The 22,211-nt window shown below is 34.3% G+C and overlaps 2 protein-coding genes and 1 non-coding gene across 3 annotated transcripts in view; 2 read left to right on the top strand and 1 right to left on the bottom strand.

Annotated features, from left to right (window-relative positions):
* Window positions 1-22,211, bottom strand: part of LOC149566163 (HAD-superfamily hydrolase, subfamily IG, 5'-nucleotidase) — a 169,450-nt gene that overhangs the window by 107,290 nt on the left and 39,949 nt on the right. Inside the window, exons 4-5 of the mRNA XM_089819584.1 lie at window positions 19,448-19,584; window positions 18,824-18,973 (exon numbers count right to left, since the gene is read on the bottom strand). Of these exons, the coding sequence (XP_089675710.1) occupies window positions 18,824-18,973; window positions 19,448-19,584 (287 nt within the window). The remainder of the gene's footprint in view (window positions 1-18,823; window positions 18,974-19,447; window positions 19,585-22,211) is intronic.
* On the top strand, window positions 2,659-7,778 carry LOC149566165 (uncharacterized). The gene is made up of 7 exons (XM_089823361.1): window positions 2,659-3,114; window positions 3,199-3,268; window positions 3,356-3,424; window positions 3,518-3,682; window positions 4,885-5,134; window positions 6,761-7,100; window positions 7,203-7,778. Exons 1-7 carry the CDS (start codon window positions 2,659-2,661, stop codon window positions 7,776-7,778), a joined length of 1,926 nt encoding a protein of 641 aa, XP_089679487.1.
* On the top strand, window positions 12,999-13,122 carry LOC149566164 (U6atac minor spliceosomal RNA). The gene has a single exon (XR_016363186.1). It is a non-coding gene; the product is annotated as a U6atac minor spliceosomal RNA (small nuclear RNA).

The following is a 22,211-nucleotide window of genomic DNA, read 5'->3' as shown; positions in this document are numbered from 1 at the left end:
GGAAAGGTATATGTACACCATCCAAGATCATTGTAATCATCATTGGAAGCACTATGTAATCTGTTTAGCATATATGCAAATAATAAAAGGAGTACTGCTGCGTTACATGTTCTTGTCTATTGTTTGTATGCATTAATCTATTTATCCCACACAGTAAACATTTGGCATCGTTGCCCTATGGACCTGGAATGAAGGCAAAGGAATGAAAACTAATGTCGAGTCAGTTACAGCAATTGGCAACAGAAAAAGAGAAGCTAGCAGATGAGAAAGAAAACGAATTAGGAGAGATCGCTGGGACGATGCAATCAGCTCTGGAGCTTCACATGGAAGCAAAAGCCAAATTGAAGGTTCAAAAGGAGCAGGAGCAGGTCTACAAGCTATGGGTTAAGTTGAGTGAACTAACAGCACGGACACCTACCACAACAGGGACCCATCCCCCTACCTAGTATCTATGTTTTGATGTAAGTAGTTGTGCAATTTTGAGTTTTGTTACATTGTCATCCCGAGATGACTTTTCTTTTTGGGGGGGATGATGTTGTCGATAAAATTATAAAATAGACAACGAGTGGATTAGCATGTAGTCGATAATTGTTATGTAGCCAACGGGTCCCTTCGGGAAGGTCCTTCGGAAAGGTATATGTACACCATCCGAGATCATTGTAATCATCATTGGAAGCACTATGTAATCTCTTCTGCATATACGCGAATAATAAAAGGAGTACTGCTACATTAGATGTTCTTGTCTATTGTCTGTATGCATTAATCTATTTACCCCATACGGTAAACACCACTAACATTCTCCATTCAACATTCATTTATCCTAATGAACTTAGAAACAAAGTGACTTCCCATAAGCAATGACATATTAGAGTGAAACTAGAGCAGATGAAAGGCACGAACTAAAAATAGTGTTTTCAGTATGCGTTTACTCATCTTGTACTTCACTCAGCCCATTTTGTCTTAAAGCTAGTATATTTTATTCCTCTTCAAATGTAAAGTAGACATTTTTGTTGGTGGATATTTTGTACCAGGTGTGGAGGGTTATTCATTATGTTGAAGTAACACATGTACCCAGCATTTTACTTTGTTTAGCATTTAGGTTGTTTCTTCCAAGTTCTTATAAAACCCAAGAGCTAATTGATAAGAGCATGTTTGGCACATGTGTGGGAATTCATTAACATATTTTCTTTATTTATTCAAATTCTTTGCAATTTAACAGTTCAGAAACTAATGAATATTCTTTGAGTTCTTATAACAGAGCAATCAATTAAATATGTGCATTGTTTGGAGTTTTATTGCATCTCATTTTGTTTTACGTTTTAACTTTTCTTTTTTAATATACTAGAAATCAATTGTATTAAGCCCATTGTTTGGAAGCCAAGTCTATATTAACGTGATATTTGTACATTCCTAATATGATTGTGGCACAGAATTTATGTGCTCAAACATTTCACCAATAAAGTCATGACAAGTTATTCACATTTGAATTAAAATCTGGCATGATAGTACCAGAATAGAGGTTGCTTTCATCAGAGCAAACTGTCCTTCCATTCTAATTTTCATCTCACGAGGAGGACTGACAGATGTATCTAGATGTCAAATCCTGTCCAAGAGTTATATAACAATCCCCTTAACTTCGATTGTTACATCTATCTCATCTACTCTGATATTCAGAAACAAAATGTACCCATATCATGAACTCTGACATAGATTAGCAAATAAGTATCTGAGGGATGAAATCTAAAACAACAATTTCTTATACTGATTGTGAAAAGACAGTTGACAGAAAGTTACTCTCAGTGAAGTTTAAAAGTGTTAGCTACATAATCAAGTTAACAAGTTAACAGAATCTATCCTATGGTTTATTTTATTTATTTCATGATCACAATAGTTGCTAATTTGGAGTACAAAATCTACTGCCTTTAATTAGTCAAGATATAAATCTTGATCAAGTGCTTTTGACTGAAAAAATTGGCAACCTTTTATTGTTGGAGAAAGATACTGCATCAGAATTACAATAAGGAGCCTACTAAAAGCTCCAGTCACAAAGAGGGCTGGTAGCTCACATCCAGCGTGCGTCTTAGGTTCAAGCTTTAACTGGTCCATGGAAAGTAACAACCTATTAAAGATGTTAAAATAGATTTCATAGTCCAAATAGATGAATAAGGTCAGAAATGTAAGGCTCCTTAGACTCTCAAAACTTATATCATATAATCTATTGAAAGATTTCAGCCCAAATAGCTGCATGGAAGGTTAAAATTGCAAGGCTTCTTAGGCTCCTGTGAACAGCCATACCATATTATCTAAGCTACAGTTGGAACCTTATTAGTTCATGGAGGTGCATTGTGTAACAATGGCATCGATGCAAGTTCTATGTCACTATATTGTTGTACATTCACTGCTGACCTTTAGTTTCATTAATATAACAGAAAGTTGGGTGTATACAAAGCTGCCTCTAAATATAATAATAACTTTATATAACCTGTTAAAATGTATAGGGAAAGCTTATAATTTGAAGGTTAATATTCATGTTAGCAAACTGATTTTTGTTTCAGATTTCGCTCTCCTCATCTTTGGTACTGATTTTTATCTAGGTCATTGATGGATCTTGCTAATGATCCAAGGATTCATGGTCTCATTAGTAGGAGGACTAGAATCATGCTTGCGCTTGTAGCTGCTCTTGTCGCCCCTGCAATATCCATTGCGGCATCTGCACAAGAAGCAAGAAGAGAGAGGCGTAAACGCAAAAGAGATGAAATCTCATTTTATAAGAGTATTATTCATTCAAATGAGACTGATTGCCATGACCAGCTTCATATGACTAGAACAACCTTCTTTCGTCTGTCCACTATTCTTAGGCAGAAAGGAATCATTGAAGATTCTTGCAACATCACTTTAGAAGAAGAACTAGTGATGTTCCTCCACAAACTTGGGCACAATTTGAGGAATCATAAGATTGCTCATAATTTTGGTCACTCGGGAGAGACAATTAGTAAATACTTCCGCAAGGTCTTGAGGGCTATCTTAGCACTCCATGCTGACTGCATGTTGTCCGCTGAGCCAAACACTCCTCCTCAAATTCTTGGGAAGGATTGTTTTGATCCCTACTTCAAGGTACATCTCCTATTGCCATATATTTGTTATGTTGATTATTACTCATAATAATATGTTTTTTTAATGCAAATTCACAATTTATAGAATTGTATTGAAGCAATAGATGGGACCCATATACCGATTGCTATTGATGTCGACAACCAAGCTAAATATCGTGATAGAAAAGGCAACCTATCACAAAATGTTATGGGTGTGTGTTCCTTTGATTATAAGTTTCAATACATTCTTGCTAGTTGGGAAGGGTCTGCAGCAGATAGTCATGTTCTTGCTTCTGCTTTGTCCAAATCAAATCCACTAGCAATTCCCCCCGGTATGTGCAATCAACTTGTTAATGTTTAGTTCCTTTGATTTTATGTGAGACATGTCAAGGTTATATCAATATACTTTTGGTACATTTGTGTAGGTAAATTTTATTTGGTTGATGCCGGATATCCAAATGTACATGGATTTCTTGCCCCTTATCAGTGTACACGCTACCATCTAAAAGAGTTTTGCAAAGAAAATCCGATTAACTCTCCACGAGAGCTATTTAATCACCAACACTCTTCACTTCGAAATACGATAGAGCGTACATTTGGCATTCTGAAGCAACATTTTCCTATCTTGAGGCATGCAACATTGTATCAAATCATGACACAGACTAAAATTGTCTTAGCATGTTGCATCTTGCACAACTTCATTACAATAGAGGACGGCATTCCTTGTGAAGTTGAAACTGAAGAGAATGAGCGTGATGGGATAAATGTACCCATACTTGAGACATATGGGATGACTAAGTGAGATAGAGAAGATTGGGGAAACTTTCGAGATGAAATAGATTGGAGGATGTGGGAAGACTATAGAGCGCAGGCTTGGTTGTAGTTGAAACATTACATTTTGTTGTAGAATATATATTGGTAGATATTTTTGATATATATATTGACACGTGTGTGTTATTTCAAATGAATGAATTATATGTGACATTTTCATCATCATTATAATGTGGTTGTAAGTATATTGACTAGTGTGAGTTTGTATAATATTTATTTCTTTGATTTGTAATTCAATGCATACGCTATTGTCTTGTGATTGGTGTCTTTAATGGAGGAAGAGTTGGTGTCAAGAATTTTGAGAGATTATAATGTATGGTGCTATACAGTCTCTAGTCACATGACTGATAGTGTTCAGCAGACTTTGGCCACATAAGTTGTTTCACTTTGTATTATTTCTCATTTTTGTGTTGTATTCTATTTTTTTCCACATCTTATTTGTATTTTGGGATATGAAGATGTGTCTCTAGAATATAATGCATGTATATTTGAGCTAAACCACCTCTTAGATTTGCAACTATTCTAATTTTCTATCTTATACATCTTCAACTATTCTAATATTGTAGTACTCAAACTCTCTAAATCACTAAAATGTAATTCAAAACATTGATTGAGAAACATCTTCTACTTATCGGTTGATGAGCTTAAGGGGCTTTCTAATGAATGGTTCATGAGGCACAATGCTTGGTGAAGGTTTTCCAAATGGATTGCAAGCATAGTGGGTGTAACCATGGAGGAAATTGATCTGTAGTTAAGCGTGCATAGTATTGGAATAAATGACCTCCCGGGAAGTCTGGTGCTTCACCTAGATCCAATGAGTGTTGAGTGTTCCATTTATTCTCATGAGAGATAGATTCATGTGTGAATCACCAAATACTAAACAGTTAAATCTTGATATATCATAAATATTAATCTCATTAATAACTTTGAATATCTGACTGATGTACAAATGTTATGGCAGTTGCACCATTGTTGAGGTATGGGAAATACTATGGGATATTTTACAGTGGGTGCCCTGGAGAAGCTCCATGTGATGGGCTTGACAGCTGTTGCATGACTCACGACCATTGCATTGGAGATTCAAGCTATCTGAACGTGGAGTGCAATCAGGCTCTGCTTGATTGTGTTGCAGCTTACCAAGAATCAGGAGAAGAGCAGTTCCCAAGGAATACCTGCGACATAAGTGATGTGGAGAACACCATTAATTACCTGTTGAATATTGATTTTGTTAAAAGAAAACTTACCTGTAGGTTCTCAATCTTTCCAAAATTTTGTCAAACCAAATGCAGATATATTCAATGCTAGCATGATGCACTTCACATTACATCTTTAAAGCATTGCCATATTGTGACCCAGTTTTTCAATCCATAGGCACAAAATCATGTTGGAGAGGCTTTTAACAATCTAGTTTGTCATGATTATGAATAGTCATTGTTAACAACCTTGACCTAATATGCCAACTATTTGCTTGGAAGAGATCAAATGATTGAAAAGAGATGCGTGGTATCTACAGTCCAATACAAACTTCCCCCACCAGTCCACCTTATGCAAAAATGACAAGAAGTTGTTACGTTATACGTTACTAAGATGTTTTAAACTCTTCCGCTGATCTAAGCCTAGTACAAAAGATCAGATCTGACACCAAACATGAATAGATGAGTCTAGGAAATATTAGCTCAAATACCTGCTCATGATTCTAGTGGAATAAAGGAATACATAATGAGAATACAACATTGTTTAGTTGATAAGGTTCACTATTGTTGGCCAACAATGTTAGCCAGGCATGATGATTCTACATTTTGACCAATGTAAAGATTGTCGTCGGTAAATATTGTGTAGCCGACGGGTTGATGTCGTTGGCAAATATTGTGTAGCCAACATGCTGTTGTCGTCAGTAATTGTTATGTAGCTGACATGTAGCCAACGAGTCCCTTCGGGAATCTTCGGGAAGGCCCTTCAGTAGGTATATGTACACCATCCAAGATGGATTGTAATGATCATCAAACATTATGTAATCTCTTCGGCATATATGCGAATAATACAAAGAGTACTGATGTTCTTATCTATTGTCTATATGCATTAATCCGTTTACTCCATACGGTAAACAAACATAATCTGATGCCTTATAATTTCAATTATAAAGTATAAACCAATGTAAGCCTCTCTGCCTTCCAGCTTTAGCCATTATTGTGTTAGTGAAACACTGATCAATCAGCTAGAAGAAATAAAATCTATCATGCATGATTTGCAGCAATATGATGAGGAAAGCATATAAGATAACAGCAATATAGAATTATGCACCGCTCAAAGTTACAATAAGGCAAGCCTTACCACAACTGAATTATTTTCGAGCTATTTAGGCTTCATTAAAGTATAAATAGGTGGCAATCTGGAACTATAGGCCTTTTTCCAGTTTGATGTCCTCATTTTTAGTTAGCTGTTAATAACCTTGAGGTAATGGCAATCAGCTACAATTAGTTGGCAAGCATAGTTGCTGTTTTATGAAATATTGTAAATTCATCTTTTATATATAAGTACTTAAATTTGTGACGAATAAATCCAAGAAGTTATACAGCAGTTGTAGAGAGAACACAAGACACAATCTCTGAATCATTTCGTGTTAAAGTTCAAAAAGAGTACTTTATGATATTTTGTTTTCATATTTGATACAATCTATGTTGAATTTTTTGGATACATAATGTGGTTGTATGTATATTGATTGGTGTGGGTTTGTATTATGTTTATTTATTTGACCATCTTCATTTTTCCATACACATTATTAAGGTCTAATATTATATGGTCGAATATTTTTTACCCATTTTTGTTATGTTCCTTAGCATGGCTCAAGAAACACAAGTCAGCAATGCACCTTCTACGAATAGGGTGCTATGGACTAGGGATATGGAGCACAAATTCCTTGAGTTGCTTCAAGAGCAAGTACAGCTAGGTCGAAAAGGTGAAGGTGGTTTCAAAAAGGAAGCTTGGACTGCCATTCAAAGGCGGTTCAGTGATGAGCTGAAGCAAAATCTGACCAAGGATAATTTGAAGAATAAATTGAAAACATGGAAAGCGGGATTTAGAGTAATGAAAGATTTAAGAATTACATGTGGCTTTGCTTGGAATGAAAGTACACAGTGCATGGATGCTGAAGAGAGTGTTTGGAATGAGTTGTTGAAGGTAAAATGGTATTTAATATTCATTTTGTTTAAGTATAACTTTATATTTGTAAATTTAGTATTGAAAGACAACAAACCATTTCAATTGTTTCCCAATTTGTAGAGGAAAGAATTAAAAAACGCAAAAGTGTATAAAAGGCAGCCATTCCAATACTATAATGAGTTAGCCTTCATTGTGGGAAATGACATGGCAGAAGGTACTACAGCTGCCACGACTCAAGAGACGGAGGAAGGGAAAATTATGGATGAAGCCATTGATCTTGATGATGTTGGGGATTTCAGTATACCAGTTGATGTTGATAGTCATTTGGATGAAGACTTTGCTCAATTCAACCAATCAAGTGCAAGTGGTAGTCAAAGAATATCACTATCTTCACCAAAGAAGGGAAAGAGAAAGAAGGCGAGCATGGCTGGTTCTATGGATACCATTTGTGAAGCCATGAATGGGATCCACGAGGGCATGTTAAAGCCTTACGTTGTGGAAGTGGATGAAGAGGATTTTGAATCTGTTGGAGAGAAAATATATGATGCCCTCAAAGGCATTCCTAGGATTAGTGAAGATTCAATGATAAAGGCCTATGATGATTTTTTGGTTGTAACCAAAAGAGCAAAAGGCTTCTTGAGAATGACCGAAGGGGAGAGAGTCAAATACATACAACTTAAGTATGGAGGACTCTAGAGTTTTTGTTAAAACTATTTCGAATTATAGTGACCTTTATATTTGACTGCTTCGTAGCATGCGTTATGCATGCCTTATAATTTTTATCAACTGCAAACATATTTTCATTTCTTAGTGTAATTGTATCCTTTTATCCTTGACTCGATTTCTAGTTGATATTGAAGATGTTTATATGAATGATAATGTTTATGCACATGCTTGTTTTTGCGGTCAGCTTGAGTTAGACCACATGTAATTGTCTTCTGCGGTTTGTGTATGATTACAAGCAGCCATTCGTTTGCAAATATATAGTTTAATTAGTCCTGAAAAACATTAGCTCTAATTGTTGGCTTATTCCAATAATGTAAGCTCATTGATGGTAGACATGGTATCCTTGAACTCATTGTTGCCTCTAGTAATAGGCATAGCTCTCATGGCATACGAAAACCATGTGAAAGTACCCACTTGTGAAATCCTCCCTAACCAATTTGAGCACAATTCATCATCCTCAGATGTGAGTGTAATGTTTGTAGCAGATCTTCTTTTGTTGGGCTCTGAAACAGGCTACAAAAATCTCTTCTTCACTGTGCCTTACATGACAAGAATTTTGAGGGTTGGTTTTCTTTTCCATTTTAGGATTTTTAGTTTGAACTGTTGTAATCTAGGAAATCTTATACAATTTCTGGAACATTTTATAACAAAGTTTATAGTGACAAATTAACAAATTATTTTACTAGCTCGATTAAATTTTTTCGAAATGTTGGATGCTTTATAGTTGCACCCTAATTCCATATCTGGAATCTAATATGTTTGCTGGACTGTGAAGTGCTGTGCACATAACTGTATTAGCGTCCACTTATATCACTAAAACCTGCTATCTTACACCATACATTTTTTTTCATCGGTGACAAAGGTTTTGGTCTCTAGTGTGTTGTAGGACTGACCGCTCCGATCACATTCTAAGAGAAAAAATCCCACCTTCATGTGGCACGTTTTACATTGTATGTTTCTCATCTAAATAATAGGCTTTGCCTGAGCATTCATCATAAAATGACATGACATCTAACTGTTCTATGAAAATGAGATGCCATCTAATTGCTCCAGAATGAATTAGTGGTCATCTCGCAGTTACTTCTTGTGTCTAAAATAGTTTTCAGATTGAATTTTAACATTTTATTCAGTATTTATTACAGCAGTAATATCTACATTAACATTACCAATGTCTGCATCAACATTTCACTTTACCTCTTGTGCTGTTTGGCTCCTATGGATAATGTCTTAATTGGACAATGTCATTTTTTTTTGGGTGTGCACAATGTTGTTATCTTCTTTCTAGTCATGTTTTTTCTCATATTGGAAATATCTGATGCAAACATCATTAGAGGTTATTTTCTACTTTGTTGTAGTCAGTTCTAAACTTCAGCATAGATGTCATGACAATAGATGGCTTGATTTCTTTCCATTCAGCTATTATTGATGTCTAAACTCAAATAGCTTTTATTGCTTTTTAAAAGAACTAATGTATTTTTTATGTTGTAGGGTTGATGTGTTACATCCCAATTTTTGACCTAGCTTGAAATATAGCCGTTGAGGTTCGCATAAAGTCAGCTGGCAATTTAATTTGATATAATCTGGCAAAATGGTAAGATAATTGGTCATTATGATTTCAAGTGAAGATGACATGTTAGTTGATTGTTAATCAGGAATTCATAATGAAAGGTTAACTGTTATGATTATTTATGATTAAATAATTTATAATTTAATTACAGAGAAATTCCTTGCAGGGAGCATGTCGAAGGGATGGAAGCTTTGTCAGAAAAGAATTAGGCAGGGCATCACCATCACTGGGCAAATAGGTAGAGGAACTAGCGATTTGGAACAGGATACATCTGTGGAACTGCATCAATTAATTAAATAAATAATTTAATTAAAATAATTGAGTTAAAATATAAAACGTATCTTAAAAGCTTTTAATTTATCTTTCATTATATTTTTTTTAATAATTATTTATAAATGTGCATTTAAATATAAAATGATTTAGCACTTTTATAATTTAAGTATTAATTAATTAAGTGATGTTGCTTATTAGATTTCAATAATTATTATAACTTTTAAAACCTTTCATCTTCTTTCTTTCTCACTATTTCCTCCTTTCTTTCTTTTCTTCTTAGTTGTTTTGAAAGACTTACAAATTGAGTCTTGTAACTAAAGGTAGCCATAAGGTCTGGCCCAATCTATATTATGGATTCCTTATGGTCTTTCGGCATTTTTTTAATGCACTCTTGATCAGGTTCTCAATTCCCTGAGAAATCGAATTCCTTGATCAGTTTTATTGTGACGACTGAACCTTGTTCCGATTTTATTTTGCTTCGACTCAAACCAATACCATCTATCGCAGGTCTCTAAGCAAGATAGGCGGGGTTACTCAAGTGTAGGCACTTCTCAGACTGTGGTGACAAAGTCACGTAAGAATCTTTTTAAAACTTGTGTTACTTTCCATTGCTTTAATGAATGTTGAGCCGGCCGTAAGACGTAATATATGCTCACCGTTTTTCCTTGCTAGTATGTCATTTTCCTTTGTGTTAAGACAACGATCTGTTATTAAAGCCAATCGTATTCCATTTAATGTTTGTCATTTTCTTAATAGTGATATAAGACAATGATAAAAGCCTAACATATTCCATTCAAAGTTTTGTCTGCTGACTACAATATAAGTTAATACTGCAATGATTTATAATCTAGTCTGGCGTTTCCTTCTATATAGAATGTCTCTGAATTATTTAAGGAAGTTATCATCTTAGATAAAATCAAATACATCCTGAGCTAAATCTAAGTAACTGAAATTGAGATAATGAACCCAGAATACCAAGGAATTCACCAGGCAAAATGCCAGAATATGTGAAGGCGGCGAAAAATATCAATGTGATCTTTAATCTGATAACACCTGGGAATCACCGGCTTGGAGACCTAAACAAGGTGAGAAGGTGAAGAGAACCGGCAAAATGAGATTGTCATCAGTATCATAAAAATAATACATAAAAACATTATTTTAAGCTCATGTGTGCTCCATTCGTGTTGAATGTTGTCTTTCCAAGTGGAATCAATCCTAATATATATATATATATATATATATATATATATATATATATATATATATATATATATATATATATATATATATATATATATATATATATATATATGTTTGAGAGAAGATATTAAAACCTGAACAAGATGCCAGTATGTGGTGAAGTAGGTGTAAAACATCTTGTGAATAATAATCTGAAAGCACTAAGGAATCACCGACTTGATGGCCTGAATATGGTGAGGAGGTGTAGAGATATTTGCAAAACACGAAAGATATCAGAATTTAATAAATAATAAAAATAAACAATGCATTAGCTCATGCATGTTCCACTCATGAAGAATGTTGTCAAGAATGTAGTCAACTTTGAGGTCTTTAAAGAACATAATTTATGTAAACATAGAATGTGAAATAATGATTGTATGTAATCCTCTTGAATAATTGATAGAGTCGTCTGCTCTGAGAATTTTGAATACTTGGGACTCACCCGACTGTGTAGCCAAGAAGAAGAGTGATGAGGTGTGAGAAAGGAATCATCAATATTATGAATCAATATCAAATAAAACATAACAATGTTTATCACTTAAAATATGAATAATTAATAGCTCATGGATATTCCTGTTATTGTGAACTCCTACTGCCAAGTCGTATGATGTGTTATATACCAGAATGCCCAGTGGATGGCAAGATGATCCCTGTCTATTCCAGGTAGGGAGGGCCTTTCTCATTAGAGATCGTGTGGGGATATGTTGTGGTCTAAGGTTGGGTGGTTAAGCCCCTAACAATGTTTCGCCTCTCTCAAGATGTTGGACATGCATCAGACAAAGATAAGATAAGCATTCAATTGTTTATCGAAAATAGGTATTATCATTTTATTTATGAGGAGGTAAGATTAGTTTGAGTTAATTTATTTTACACCTAGATGCAAGATATAGAATTGTGGATTGTTTTTCATTTATTTGGATATCAAGCATAAATATATTTCTAACCTTGAGTTATTGTCACAGTTAAGCAATCGGAAGGAAAGGAATCTAAAGCCCTAATTGATTCCATCGTAGCGGAAGCACTATTTGATTTCGTTGTCGCTAAAGCCTAAAGTAAATCCATCGTCGCGAAAGCCCTAAGTTAAATCTGTGGTAGCGGAAGCCCTAATTGAATCCGTGGTATTGGAAGCCCTAAGAGATATAGCGGTATCAAAAGCCCTAAATGATCCAATGGTATGTGATGCCCTAATTTAAAATATAGTGGTATTTAATTGTAATTATCTTTTGATTTTCAGATAGCGGTTTTTAGATGTTATTCATCATGTGAAATTGTTATAGTGTATTTGTGGACTAACCCGAGTGGTTGCAGAAGCATCCCTTGTTTGATTTTGCCTCAGTTTTCTGAGGTATGTGGTTTTCAATTTCTGAAGTAATTTCATTTGATGGTATTTCAAGTTTTCAAATAAAAAATTTTGTCTAACGGATTTTAATAGTAAATCTTATTCAAATGAGCATGAATGATATAACTGTCTTCCTATGAAATGAAGTAATAACTGTATTCTTTGAGTATGTTGGATGTTAAATTAGACTCAGAAAATTTGGATGTTACATGATGGCTTTAATCAATGTGCCAACATGTCGATGTGGTGCTGGCCCTTGTTTGTTAAAAATCTCCAACACACTAAAAAATCCTGGGCGTAAATTTTGGTGTTGCCTGAATAAGAAAAAGGTCGTTATTAATTTTGTTAGAAATTAGCGTAATGAATAAATAATTAGTGTACTAGGAACTAATGAAGATATGCTATTGTAGGGACACGATGGATGTGGATTCTTTGAATGGGCTATTGATGCACAAACAACAAGTACAATGCGTGATGATGGAGTAGAGTGCAAGTGTTGCAATAGTCAGAAGGCTGAAATTTACTTTTTATGATGTCTTGTTTGCCTTTTAATTGCAATTATTTGTTGGGAACATATGCGGAAAAAATGCATAGCTATAATTTGTGTAAGGATTTTTATCGATGACAAAATCGCTTAGGAGGACTTGATATCTATTATAAATTTTTGTTAAAATTATCTTTACAAATAAATCTTATCTTTAGCCTTCTAAATAAAACTATGTTCAAATATCATATATTTTAATTTTTTAATATATTTAAAACTAAAATGTTTGTGTTCGTCGAAAAGGAGAGATGGTTGGCATCTCCCTTGATAAGGACGGGAATAGTCTTTGGACTTTCCTTTACACACGGCTATCAGTCATTGACGGTTCTCACCCAAAAATAAAATAATTTTAGTTTTGATATTATATTCAAATTTATAGTTATATTTAACATGATTTTTTATATTCTTTATGCATAGAATAGTATTTATAATCAAATTTTTCAAATGTAATAAAAAAAATTTAAAATGTTGTCAAATATTTATAATTAAAAATTGTAACTTTTGACTTCTTTAACAATAAACACATATATTAAAAATCACACTTATAATGGAAACAATTTTAGGCAATATTGAATATAATTTTAAAATAACTAGTTAAGATCCAAAAACGTGGATGACAAAGCGAATTGATTAAACTTGGGTTGCTTTCACTGGGAAATTAATGTGTGGGCTAAGCAAGCAAATATATTTGTGGATAAGTGAGGTCTAAATATTTAAACTTTTTAAACTTCGAAACACATTTAACTCGGTATTAAGTGAATTATATTTAAAGGTTGTGATATACCTTGTCTAAATATTTAAACTTTGAAACACGTTTACTTGGTATTAAGTGAAATATAAAGGTTGTGATATACCTTTCTTACTGATAAAGTCAATTTATAACGAAGAGGGTAGTAAATTAATTTGACTTTTAAAAAATTAACAAAAAATATTTTTTATAAATTCATATTAAGATTTTTTTTTTTAAATTATTCTAATTCCTATTTTTATTGATGCAACCAAACACAAAATAGTCATCTACCGATTCCTCTTCCAAGACAACCAAACAACTCCAAATGACATTCCAAAATTTATTTTCAGAATGCGCGAATTCCAGAAGAGAGCTTATTCCAGCATAGTTGAATTCCGCATTGACCAATTCTTGCAACCAAACGGGGCCTAAGAGCATTGGAATGTTTGAATCAAAACACCCTGGTCTGAAATGGTCTGGTTGGACAATTGATGGAAGCCCGATACTCCTCCAACATCCAAGTAAAATGAAGCTCTCTCTAGCAACCAAGACATGATTCCATTCGTTGGAATTCTCTAGTCTGGACTGCCAATTGGAATATTATAGGCAACCTCACACTTTGACCGGGGACAAAATAGCTTGTGCACTTTGTATCATTACTGGCAAAGATTGTTGAGTCTTCATTGTAAGAAGTTGTCTATAGTTCTTATTGAAGGATCAAGTCTCAGAGTTTGAAAGTATTGCATTCAAATTTTTATTATTAGAAAAGAGAATCATTTCAAGGTGTGGCTGGGTTTTTCCCTGAAGTAGGAGGGTTTTCCCAGGTTAAAACTCTGTCCAGTTTCCATATATTTTGTGATTAAGTTTCTGATCTTTGCATTCATATAATCTGGTTCAAAACACAACAAAATGAAGTCAAACTGAAGTTGCAGTTTTTGTTTAGAATAGATCTATCTTCATTAGTTGTTAATTGTCATGTCAGAAATTAGGGAGTTCAAAAAATAATTGCCTCAATTGTAATTGGGCTCACTATCACTTATTTGTGACATCCATCTTGAGGAGATGCACTCTAAAATTGAGTCTCAGAGCCAAATTTACTCAGTAGCACTAGAGGAGGGAGGAATAGAAAGCTGGAGGACATTCAACATCCTCATCAATCACTATTGATGAGGCCACAAAATTGTATTAGTGACAAAACTATTCATGCCAAAGTGACTAACAAGATCAGTTTCTAGGTGGCAGCAATAACCACTGCATCTCATTTGTGGTGCAACAGACAGAGATCTGTGATGGCTGCATCCATGACAATGAGAAGTTGGTTCTCAAGCATTTTTATGTTGTGATTGGATGTGTTTGTACCCAATCACAATTATTATTTGCTTGTGGTTGGATATGTTTGTCCCCAGCCATATTTGTTGAAATATAGTCGTTGATGTTAACTCTAAAGCCCAGAAAACCATAGAGATAAACAGCAATAAGAAGAAGACAAAACTGAAACAAGAAACACCAGAAATATCCTGGGAAAACCCTTTTAGAATGAAGGGAAAAACCCAGCCACACAACAAAAATATATCTTTATTGATAAATAAGTTCAAGTGTACAATATCTTTTGGTAGAAGTGAATATATAACAATAGGAAAGACTCTTCACATTATAACCGAAGATCTCTTGAGATTCCTATAATTAATAATAACTCTACAAATATTCATGCCTCAATGCATGTGAATGACACATGTCATTACATTCAATATTACAATTTAAACATAAGTGTCCTTTTCAGCTAAACGTAACAATAACGGTAATAACATTCATATTTCCAGAGATAACGATCTCTATCGCAACTACCATCTTCAACATTCCCTCTTAGCCACAGAGAGATCTTTTGTTGAACAATCACACAAGACTGCAACCAAAATGTTTAATAATGAAATTTCATCCATATATCCTATAAGATTCATGAAAACCTATAACAATCAATCACATTCATGGAACCGCTCAACATGAAATCCTATAACAATTAATCACATTCATGGAATCACTCAACATGAAACATTTGTAAGACTCACAACTAAGCCTTTAATCGCGATCTCTCTCAACGTGAATTGTCATGGAATCTCTCAACATGACATCCTGTAACAATTAATCACATTCATGGAATCACTCAACATGAAACATTTGTAAGACTCACAGCTAAGCCTTTAATCACGATCTCTCTCAACGTGAATTGTCATGGCATCTCTCAACATGAAATCCAACTCCCATCACGGAATCTCTCGACATGATGACATCATGGACTCTCACAACATGATGATCATGGACTCTCTCAATGTGATAACATCATGGACTCTCTCAACATGACGTTCACTATCGCATCGCGAAAGAGTTATCATTGCTGATCTTACAATCTTGTTTATTTACACAAAAATAAATAAATAAAAATATAACAGAATAAGACTTAGTTCCATTTAAGTCTTAGATTTCACAAATACCATAAACATCACAAGCATACATGAGAATGAAGAGAGATTCAAAAGCACTCCCTTTTAATTATGAAACCTCCCTCTGAAGCAAAAATCTCCTTCTAAAGATCAACATCTCCCTCTAAGGATCATTATTTTGCAACATCATTGTCCAAAACTGCATAATTGCATCTGTTTCATTAGTTAATGCCATCACAAGAATTATATTGCAGCCAAAATACTTTGCCTCAGATGTTTTTCCCAACTATATACAGAAGATACACATCTTAATTATATATAGAAAAAGAGATTATGTACCTCAACTGTTACAAAAATGTTACCTTTATGAAATTGTACATATTACCATAAGATGGAGTTGCATCGAAGACCAAGCTTTGCAATAAAGCATCTAGCAAAGGACATCCAGATTGTCCTGGGCTACGATTTCTGAACCAGAGATAAACTCTATAAAGTAGTCCTCCATTTTCAGCAAAGCTAAATCATTCCAACATCATGGACAAACATGAAACACTTATATTGAAGAATTACATGCTTAGCGGCCAATCCTCATCTGTGGCAAGGTCACCGCTTGCTCTACCAAATGAGCGCAGATGTAAACTGGTCTAAAAGATTTGAACGGTGCAGATGTTTTGTCCTCCAAATTTACATCAACGATGGAGTATGAAATCGATTAAAAGTGAATTTAAATTTCAGATTTGAATGTATATCCCCACACAACACACAACATATATCTTGTTCCCATTTTGAAAAAGAAAGGCTGACAAATCGCCTTATGCATTGAAAGATGACTCACAAATATTTAAATTACGAAAATTGTCTTCCATGCAGTATAATATTTAAATTATGAAAACTGTCTTCCATGCATTATAATACACAAGACATTTTCAACTTTCCCAACAAAGTTACACCTTGCAAAATTTAAAAAGAAATCTCAAAATTTAAATGGTCTAAAAAAATAGTGACCTTCCTCAAAGAGCATTAAGAATTTTGAAACCCAAAAGTCAGTCCTAAATTAATTATCGGCAAATAGCAAAAAGGAACTGTTACTCATATTTGCACAACTTGACAGTGATGCGAAACTAACTTATATAATAAGTAAAGCCCGAGAAAAAAAAAAGGTGAACGAAAGATGCCAATATATAAAGTAAAAAACAAATCATTGCTATCACATTACCATATGCAAAGAATATAGAAAGAATGATAGCATCCAAGTTTTCATGAATCCCTTTAATGGGACGGTTGCTGCTAGAGAATAAAGAGACCTCTACTTTGAGACACATGACTCCACTAGCTGAAGGAGAGATGTCACGAAATTATCAAAAACAGGAATAATAGAGCATGAGAAGTTGTCCAGAGGAACCAATCTTATGTCACAAACTCATCAAGACTCACTCAGATGGATAACTTCAAAAGATGCCTAAAATCGGATAGAAGAATAACTAATATTATTTGTTTCCAAAATCATCATGAGAGAAAGCAAAAACATGATCTCTATTAAAACAGACCCACTAACAAGAAAGATCTCACAAGCAAACAATCATAAAATATTCTTATTGAAGATATCAACTAGGCTCTAATACCACGTTAACTCTAAAGCCCAAAAAACCATAAAGATAAACAGCAATAAGAAGAAGACAAAACTCAAACAAGAAACACTGGAAATAAACTGGAAAAACCCTTCTAGAATGAAGGGAAAAGCCCAACCACACAACAAAAATATATCTTTATTGATAAATAAGTTCAAGTGTACAATATCCTTTTGTAGAAGTGAATATATAGCAATAGGAGAGACTCTTCACATTATAACGAAAGATCTCTTGAGATTCTTATAATTAATAATAACTCTTCATATATTCATGCATGTGAATGACATATGTCATTACATTCAATATTACAATTTAAACATAAGTGTCCTTTTCAACTGAACGTAACAATAACGGTAATAACGTTCATATTTCCAGAGATAAAGATATCTATCGCAGCTACCATCGTCAACACTTGAAAGTGTTTATTCCCCATCAAGAAGGTAGTTATGAGTGGATGTGTTTGTCCCCAGTACAAATTTGTTGTGGTACCTTGGATAGATGTGTTAGTCCCTATCCTTGGTTCCATTAGTAGACATGTTTGCTCTATCCTTGGATAAAAATTCAATATAGCCACTCCTCCTAAAGAGGCCTGGTGAAGCTAGTTCCATTATTGTTTTTAACAAGTAGATGTGTAAGTTCATAACTATACCTTATGTTTTTGATGAAGTACTGAACGTGGTCATCAAGTATTGTGGGTACACTAATGTAATATAAGGGGGAAGTTAAGAACATTACATCATTAGGTTTGTTAGTGTGTCTTTTGAATATGTATTTACTTGTTGGGTTGTTAATACCCGTTAGTGTAGTTGGTATCATTTATCATATGCAAATAATTATATTGTAACGGGATGGCACTGTATTACAAATTGTTAGAACTCATTTATGCAAAGGGAGTTGTCGTAGGAGGTTTTCCGTTGATAGAGGAGATGAAACTCCCATAAAATATGCATTGTTCAAAACAAATTGAATCACATTATTATTGAAGTATCCTAAATTGGAATAAGAAATAACTGACAATTCAACAACAGATGAATTATCTGCTTCCTCATGAATTACAAAAGGTGGAACTTGTTCAAACTAGAGCTATTAGTAAATAAATTCAGCTGAGAAGCTACCATCATACACCATATCAAACCACATTTCATTAATTATAACCAACATCACAAAGAACAAAACCATAATATGAATGTCCACAAATTACCAAAGTAGGTTAATGGGTCTCAAAACTATAGCCAATAATAACTTCAAAAGATGTACCTTACGGCGACCATAGTAGCATCCATCAGGTTCAATACAATGGAAAAAGTCCAACTTCAATAAACATCCACGCTTTTTGTCATAAAAGAGTCCTCTTATAGGAAAATCGGGATCATACTGAAACTGTAAACAACTTTCTGGATATCTGTTCTGTCATGGGCACAGCCATCTCAAATATACATCAGTGATGGAAACAAGACAAGCACATTTCTTTTCTTTTTTAATAAAAAGGCTCTATCTTCATATGTGCAATAGTATGTAAGATACCTAGTGCATACATGTGTGTGTGTAAGAGAAGGCTCTAGACCATTCACTCCTGAGAGAAAACCACGGGGTTGAAAGAAATGCTCTCAAATCAGATAGAGACTTTGAAAAGAAAGCAACCAATAGGAAAGTCTGAGTCACAACATGAGATATTCTTAATGCATTAAGAAATCATTCAGCAAGCACTAAGAAATGTGGCTAGGCAAAAACTCATAAATTAACTTCAAATACAAGAAAAATATAATTTGAGTTTAGAGTAATTGTTTTCTCTGTAAAAGAATACACCATATCTAAGAAATAATCAAGAGATATTTTCCATTTCTTACACAAATCCCATGCATAAGCTACAAACTAAGTTACCTCTTTGACAATATGCTCCTTTGCAAGATCATATATTAGAGTCTGTAAGCTCCCTGTGTAATGAGAAACTGTATAATCATAATCAAATCCATATACTTCAATATGGTCCAACCTTAGGTTGTCATTTGCATAGATGCCTGCATTTCGAAACAAGTGAAAAGGTGATAAATAAGGAAAAGGCAAATAAAGAGTACATTGCTAATCTGCTATATCTTCTATTACACAGAAAATGAAAATTAATAAATAGTGTTGATGTAACTAGTTACTTATTCAACCTTAAGTTTATTTGGGTGATAATGCTTAATATTATTGACTTGGATAATTTAGGAAAAAAGAGCACCTCATCTCTTTGATTAATGGGAGGAGATCATGCCATTTGTATCTCATTCAACTTATTCATTACCTCCCTCAATCAAGATGAGTGCACTTGGTCGTCAAGGTGAATTCACTTACACCTGTACTTCTACACTTGAGTCAATCCTTTATCTGACTGCTCTCCTTCGGTACACTTGTCCCCTTGACTTGTGCATCCTAAAGCCTACATATTGCAGTCCATTTCTTTTACACATCTTGGCTATACATGCCAGAATCTTCTTATTCTAATTGTTTGCATTTGAATTTCTTGTCATCTTATTATTCTTCTTGGGATGAAATATTGTGTTTATGTAAACTTCTAGCAGATAGCAACGCAGCATAAAATATGCACGGTCACTTGCAACCATAAGTTCAAATCAAAATAACACATAATATTTTCTACCTTAACCGCAGTAGCACTTATAGGAAAGGAGTATATGCATGATGAATTTGTTTTCACGTGGAAAAAATTTTAATCCCTTCATATTCTATGAAACAGAATCCATTTTCAGCTTTTGAAACAAATCACATAGTTTCCAAGTATTTCTTAAAAGATTAAAGAGAAGAAAGGATATAATCTTTTGCACTGAATCTGATTAAAACTTAAAAAGGAAATTAAAAGGAATGCAAGTACTCTTCCACCTGAAAACTGCATCTATAGTCTTGCACTGTTCAACTTATCTTGGCAAAGCAAACAAGGCCTTGCAAATGCAGAAATATCTGTTAAAGGAGTTCATTATGGAAGGTTGGTTTTCAAATTCGGGGAGAGTGAGAATAGAAGAAACTATAGTAAGTGTCATTTCCCCTCACTATCGGGGTGCATTACCGGCCCTTTTTGCGCAGTCCATTTGATCACTATGGACCATATTCTTGCTTTGCAAGGGAGTCGGATTATGGGAAGTGTTTCTAGCGGCCTCCTTAGGCCAATCCTTTCTGATTTGTGCTTGCAGTGCCACCTTTTGATTTGTATTATGGACTGACTTGATTGTTTAAGGAGATGTTTGGCCCCATATTAATATTGACCATCTTGGAGCATTATTCATCATCAATTACTTCTTCATTGGGAGATTGTAGTTTTAGAGGTGAAATATCTTCCCTAGTCTGTTATCGGTCCCAATTTCATGAAGTCTCTTAGAGACCAAATTGGATTAAGAGACACGCACCATTACCAGCATTCCATTCCTTCAAATATTGTGATCAAGATCATCAGCGAGCATATCATTCTTGGCATTCAAGATAAGCAATCAGACCATCTCTTGGATCAGTGATTTCATGTGTCAGAGCTAGTAAATTTCCACAATCCATATGAATGCTGTAAAAGTTACTGAATTTTTTGTATTTTCATGCCCAATATATCTCCAATATCAGCATCTGCAGTTACACGTCACGTCCATGGAAACTGATATCATATTACAGTGGTAACAAGAGCAACATATATATCAGCTACATCAGAGATAACATCGGCAAAACATATATATCTATGACGGCTATGATATCATATCATCATAACAACATACTTGGCAATAACAGCAATATCGTACTTGGAGTGGGGTATCACCAGCAATATCTACATCTGCATCAGCAATACCGCCTCACACTACAGAGATATCATCGGCATCAGCAGTGACGTACAGTAAATCAGACATGCCGACACTAAAATACCAACATCTGCATCTCAAGCATACAGACATCTGCACATGGACATCCTGCCATCGGCCCATCAGGCATATTGATGTCATTATTCCATGAATTCCAACACAGAATTATCATTAGAAGGCCAAGGTGAAAGATTTATTGAGCTTCGTCATGATCGTAAGAGAAATTATGTTTGTTTGTACATTAATTGGAATCGCAGGTTGCTAGTCTATCTTTCTCTATCCTTGTTTTTTTTGTATGCTCGGGATATTTGAGGAAGCCTTCTCAGCTGATCACATTTTGGGCCTATGGATTGTAGATAAAAGTCAAGAACTCCTTAGAGATACTCCTAAACTCTAATTGCTATTTACTTGCGCTTTGAAGTTTAGAACTCAGAAGCTAAACGATCCATTACTACAGACAATCTTACCCTCATTCCTGCATATAGAGAACTAAGGAAGCTCTACTGGTCAAAGTAGACCTTTTAAGTTGATGAATAAGCCGCATATTCTTTATTTTAAGGAACAAGAAAAAGATAGAAGTTGCACTCCAATTTGAATTGACATTGACATAAGTAAATATCTGTTTGGACTCTCCAGTATTGTTTGGAAGCTACTTTTAGACTTGCAGAAATTAGGCATGGGGTATTTAGGATATGTTTTACTCAGGTATATAGGATATGTGATCAACTTGCAGATATTAGGCATGGGGTATTTAGTAATTACAAGTACAACCACTGGGCTGAAATTGCCATGTACTATTATAAAGATGATAG

This window comes from Cupressus sempervirens, chromosome 3 (assembly GCF_028749045.1).
Source record: "Cupressus sempervirens isolate cs-2001-9-10 chromosome 3, ASM2874904v1, whole genome shotgun sequence".
NCBI classification, from domain to species: domain Eukaryota; kingdom Viridiplantae; phylum Streptophyta; class Pinopsida; order Cupressales; family Cupressaceae; genus Cupressus; species Cupressus sempervirens.
This window is presented reverse-complemented; position numbering and strand designations above follow the sequence as displayed.

What these genes read in the sequence shown, in the direction of transcription:
- LOC149566165 (XM_089823361.1), top strand. Translation starts at nt 2,659, where the DNA reads ATGCTTGCGCTTGTAGCTGCTCTTGTCGCCCCTGCAATATCCATTGCG. An exon ending in GTTTTGATCCCTACTTCAAG is followed by an intron (nt 3,115 to 3,198) that starts GTACATCTCCTA and finishes CACAATTTATAG; the next exon opens with AATTGTATTGAAGCAATAGA. An exon ending in CGACAACCAAGCTAAATATC is followed by an intron (nt 3,269 to 3,355) that starts GTGATAGAAAAG and finishes CTAGTTGGGAAG; the next exon opens with GGTCTGCAGCAGATAGTCAT.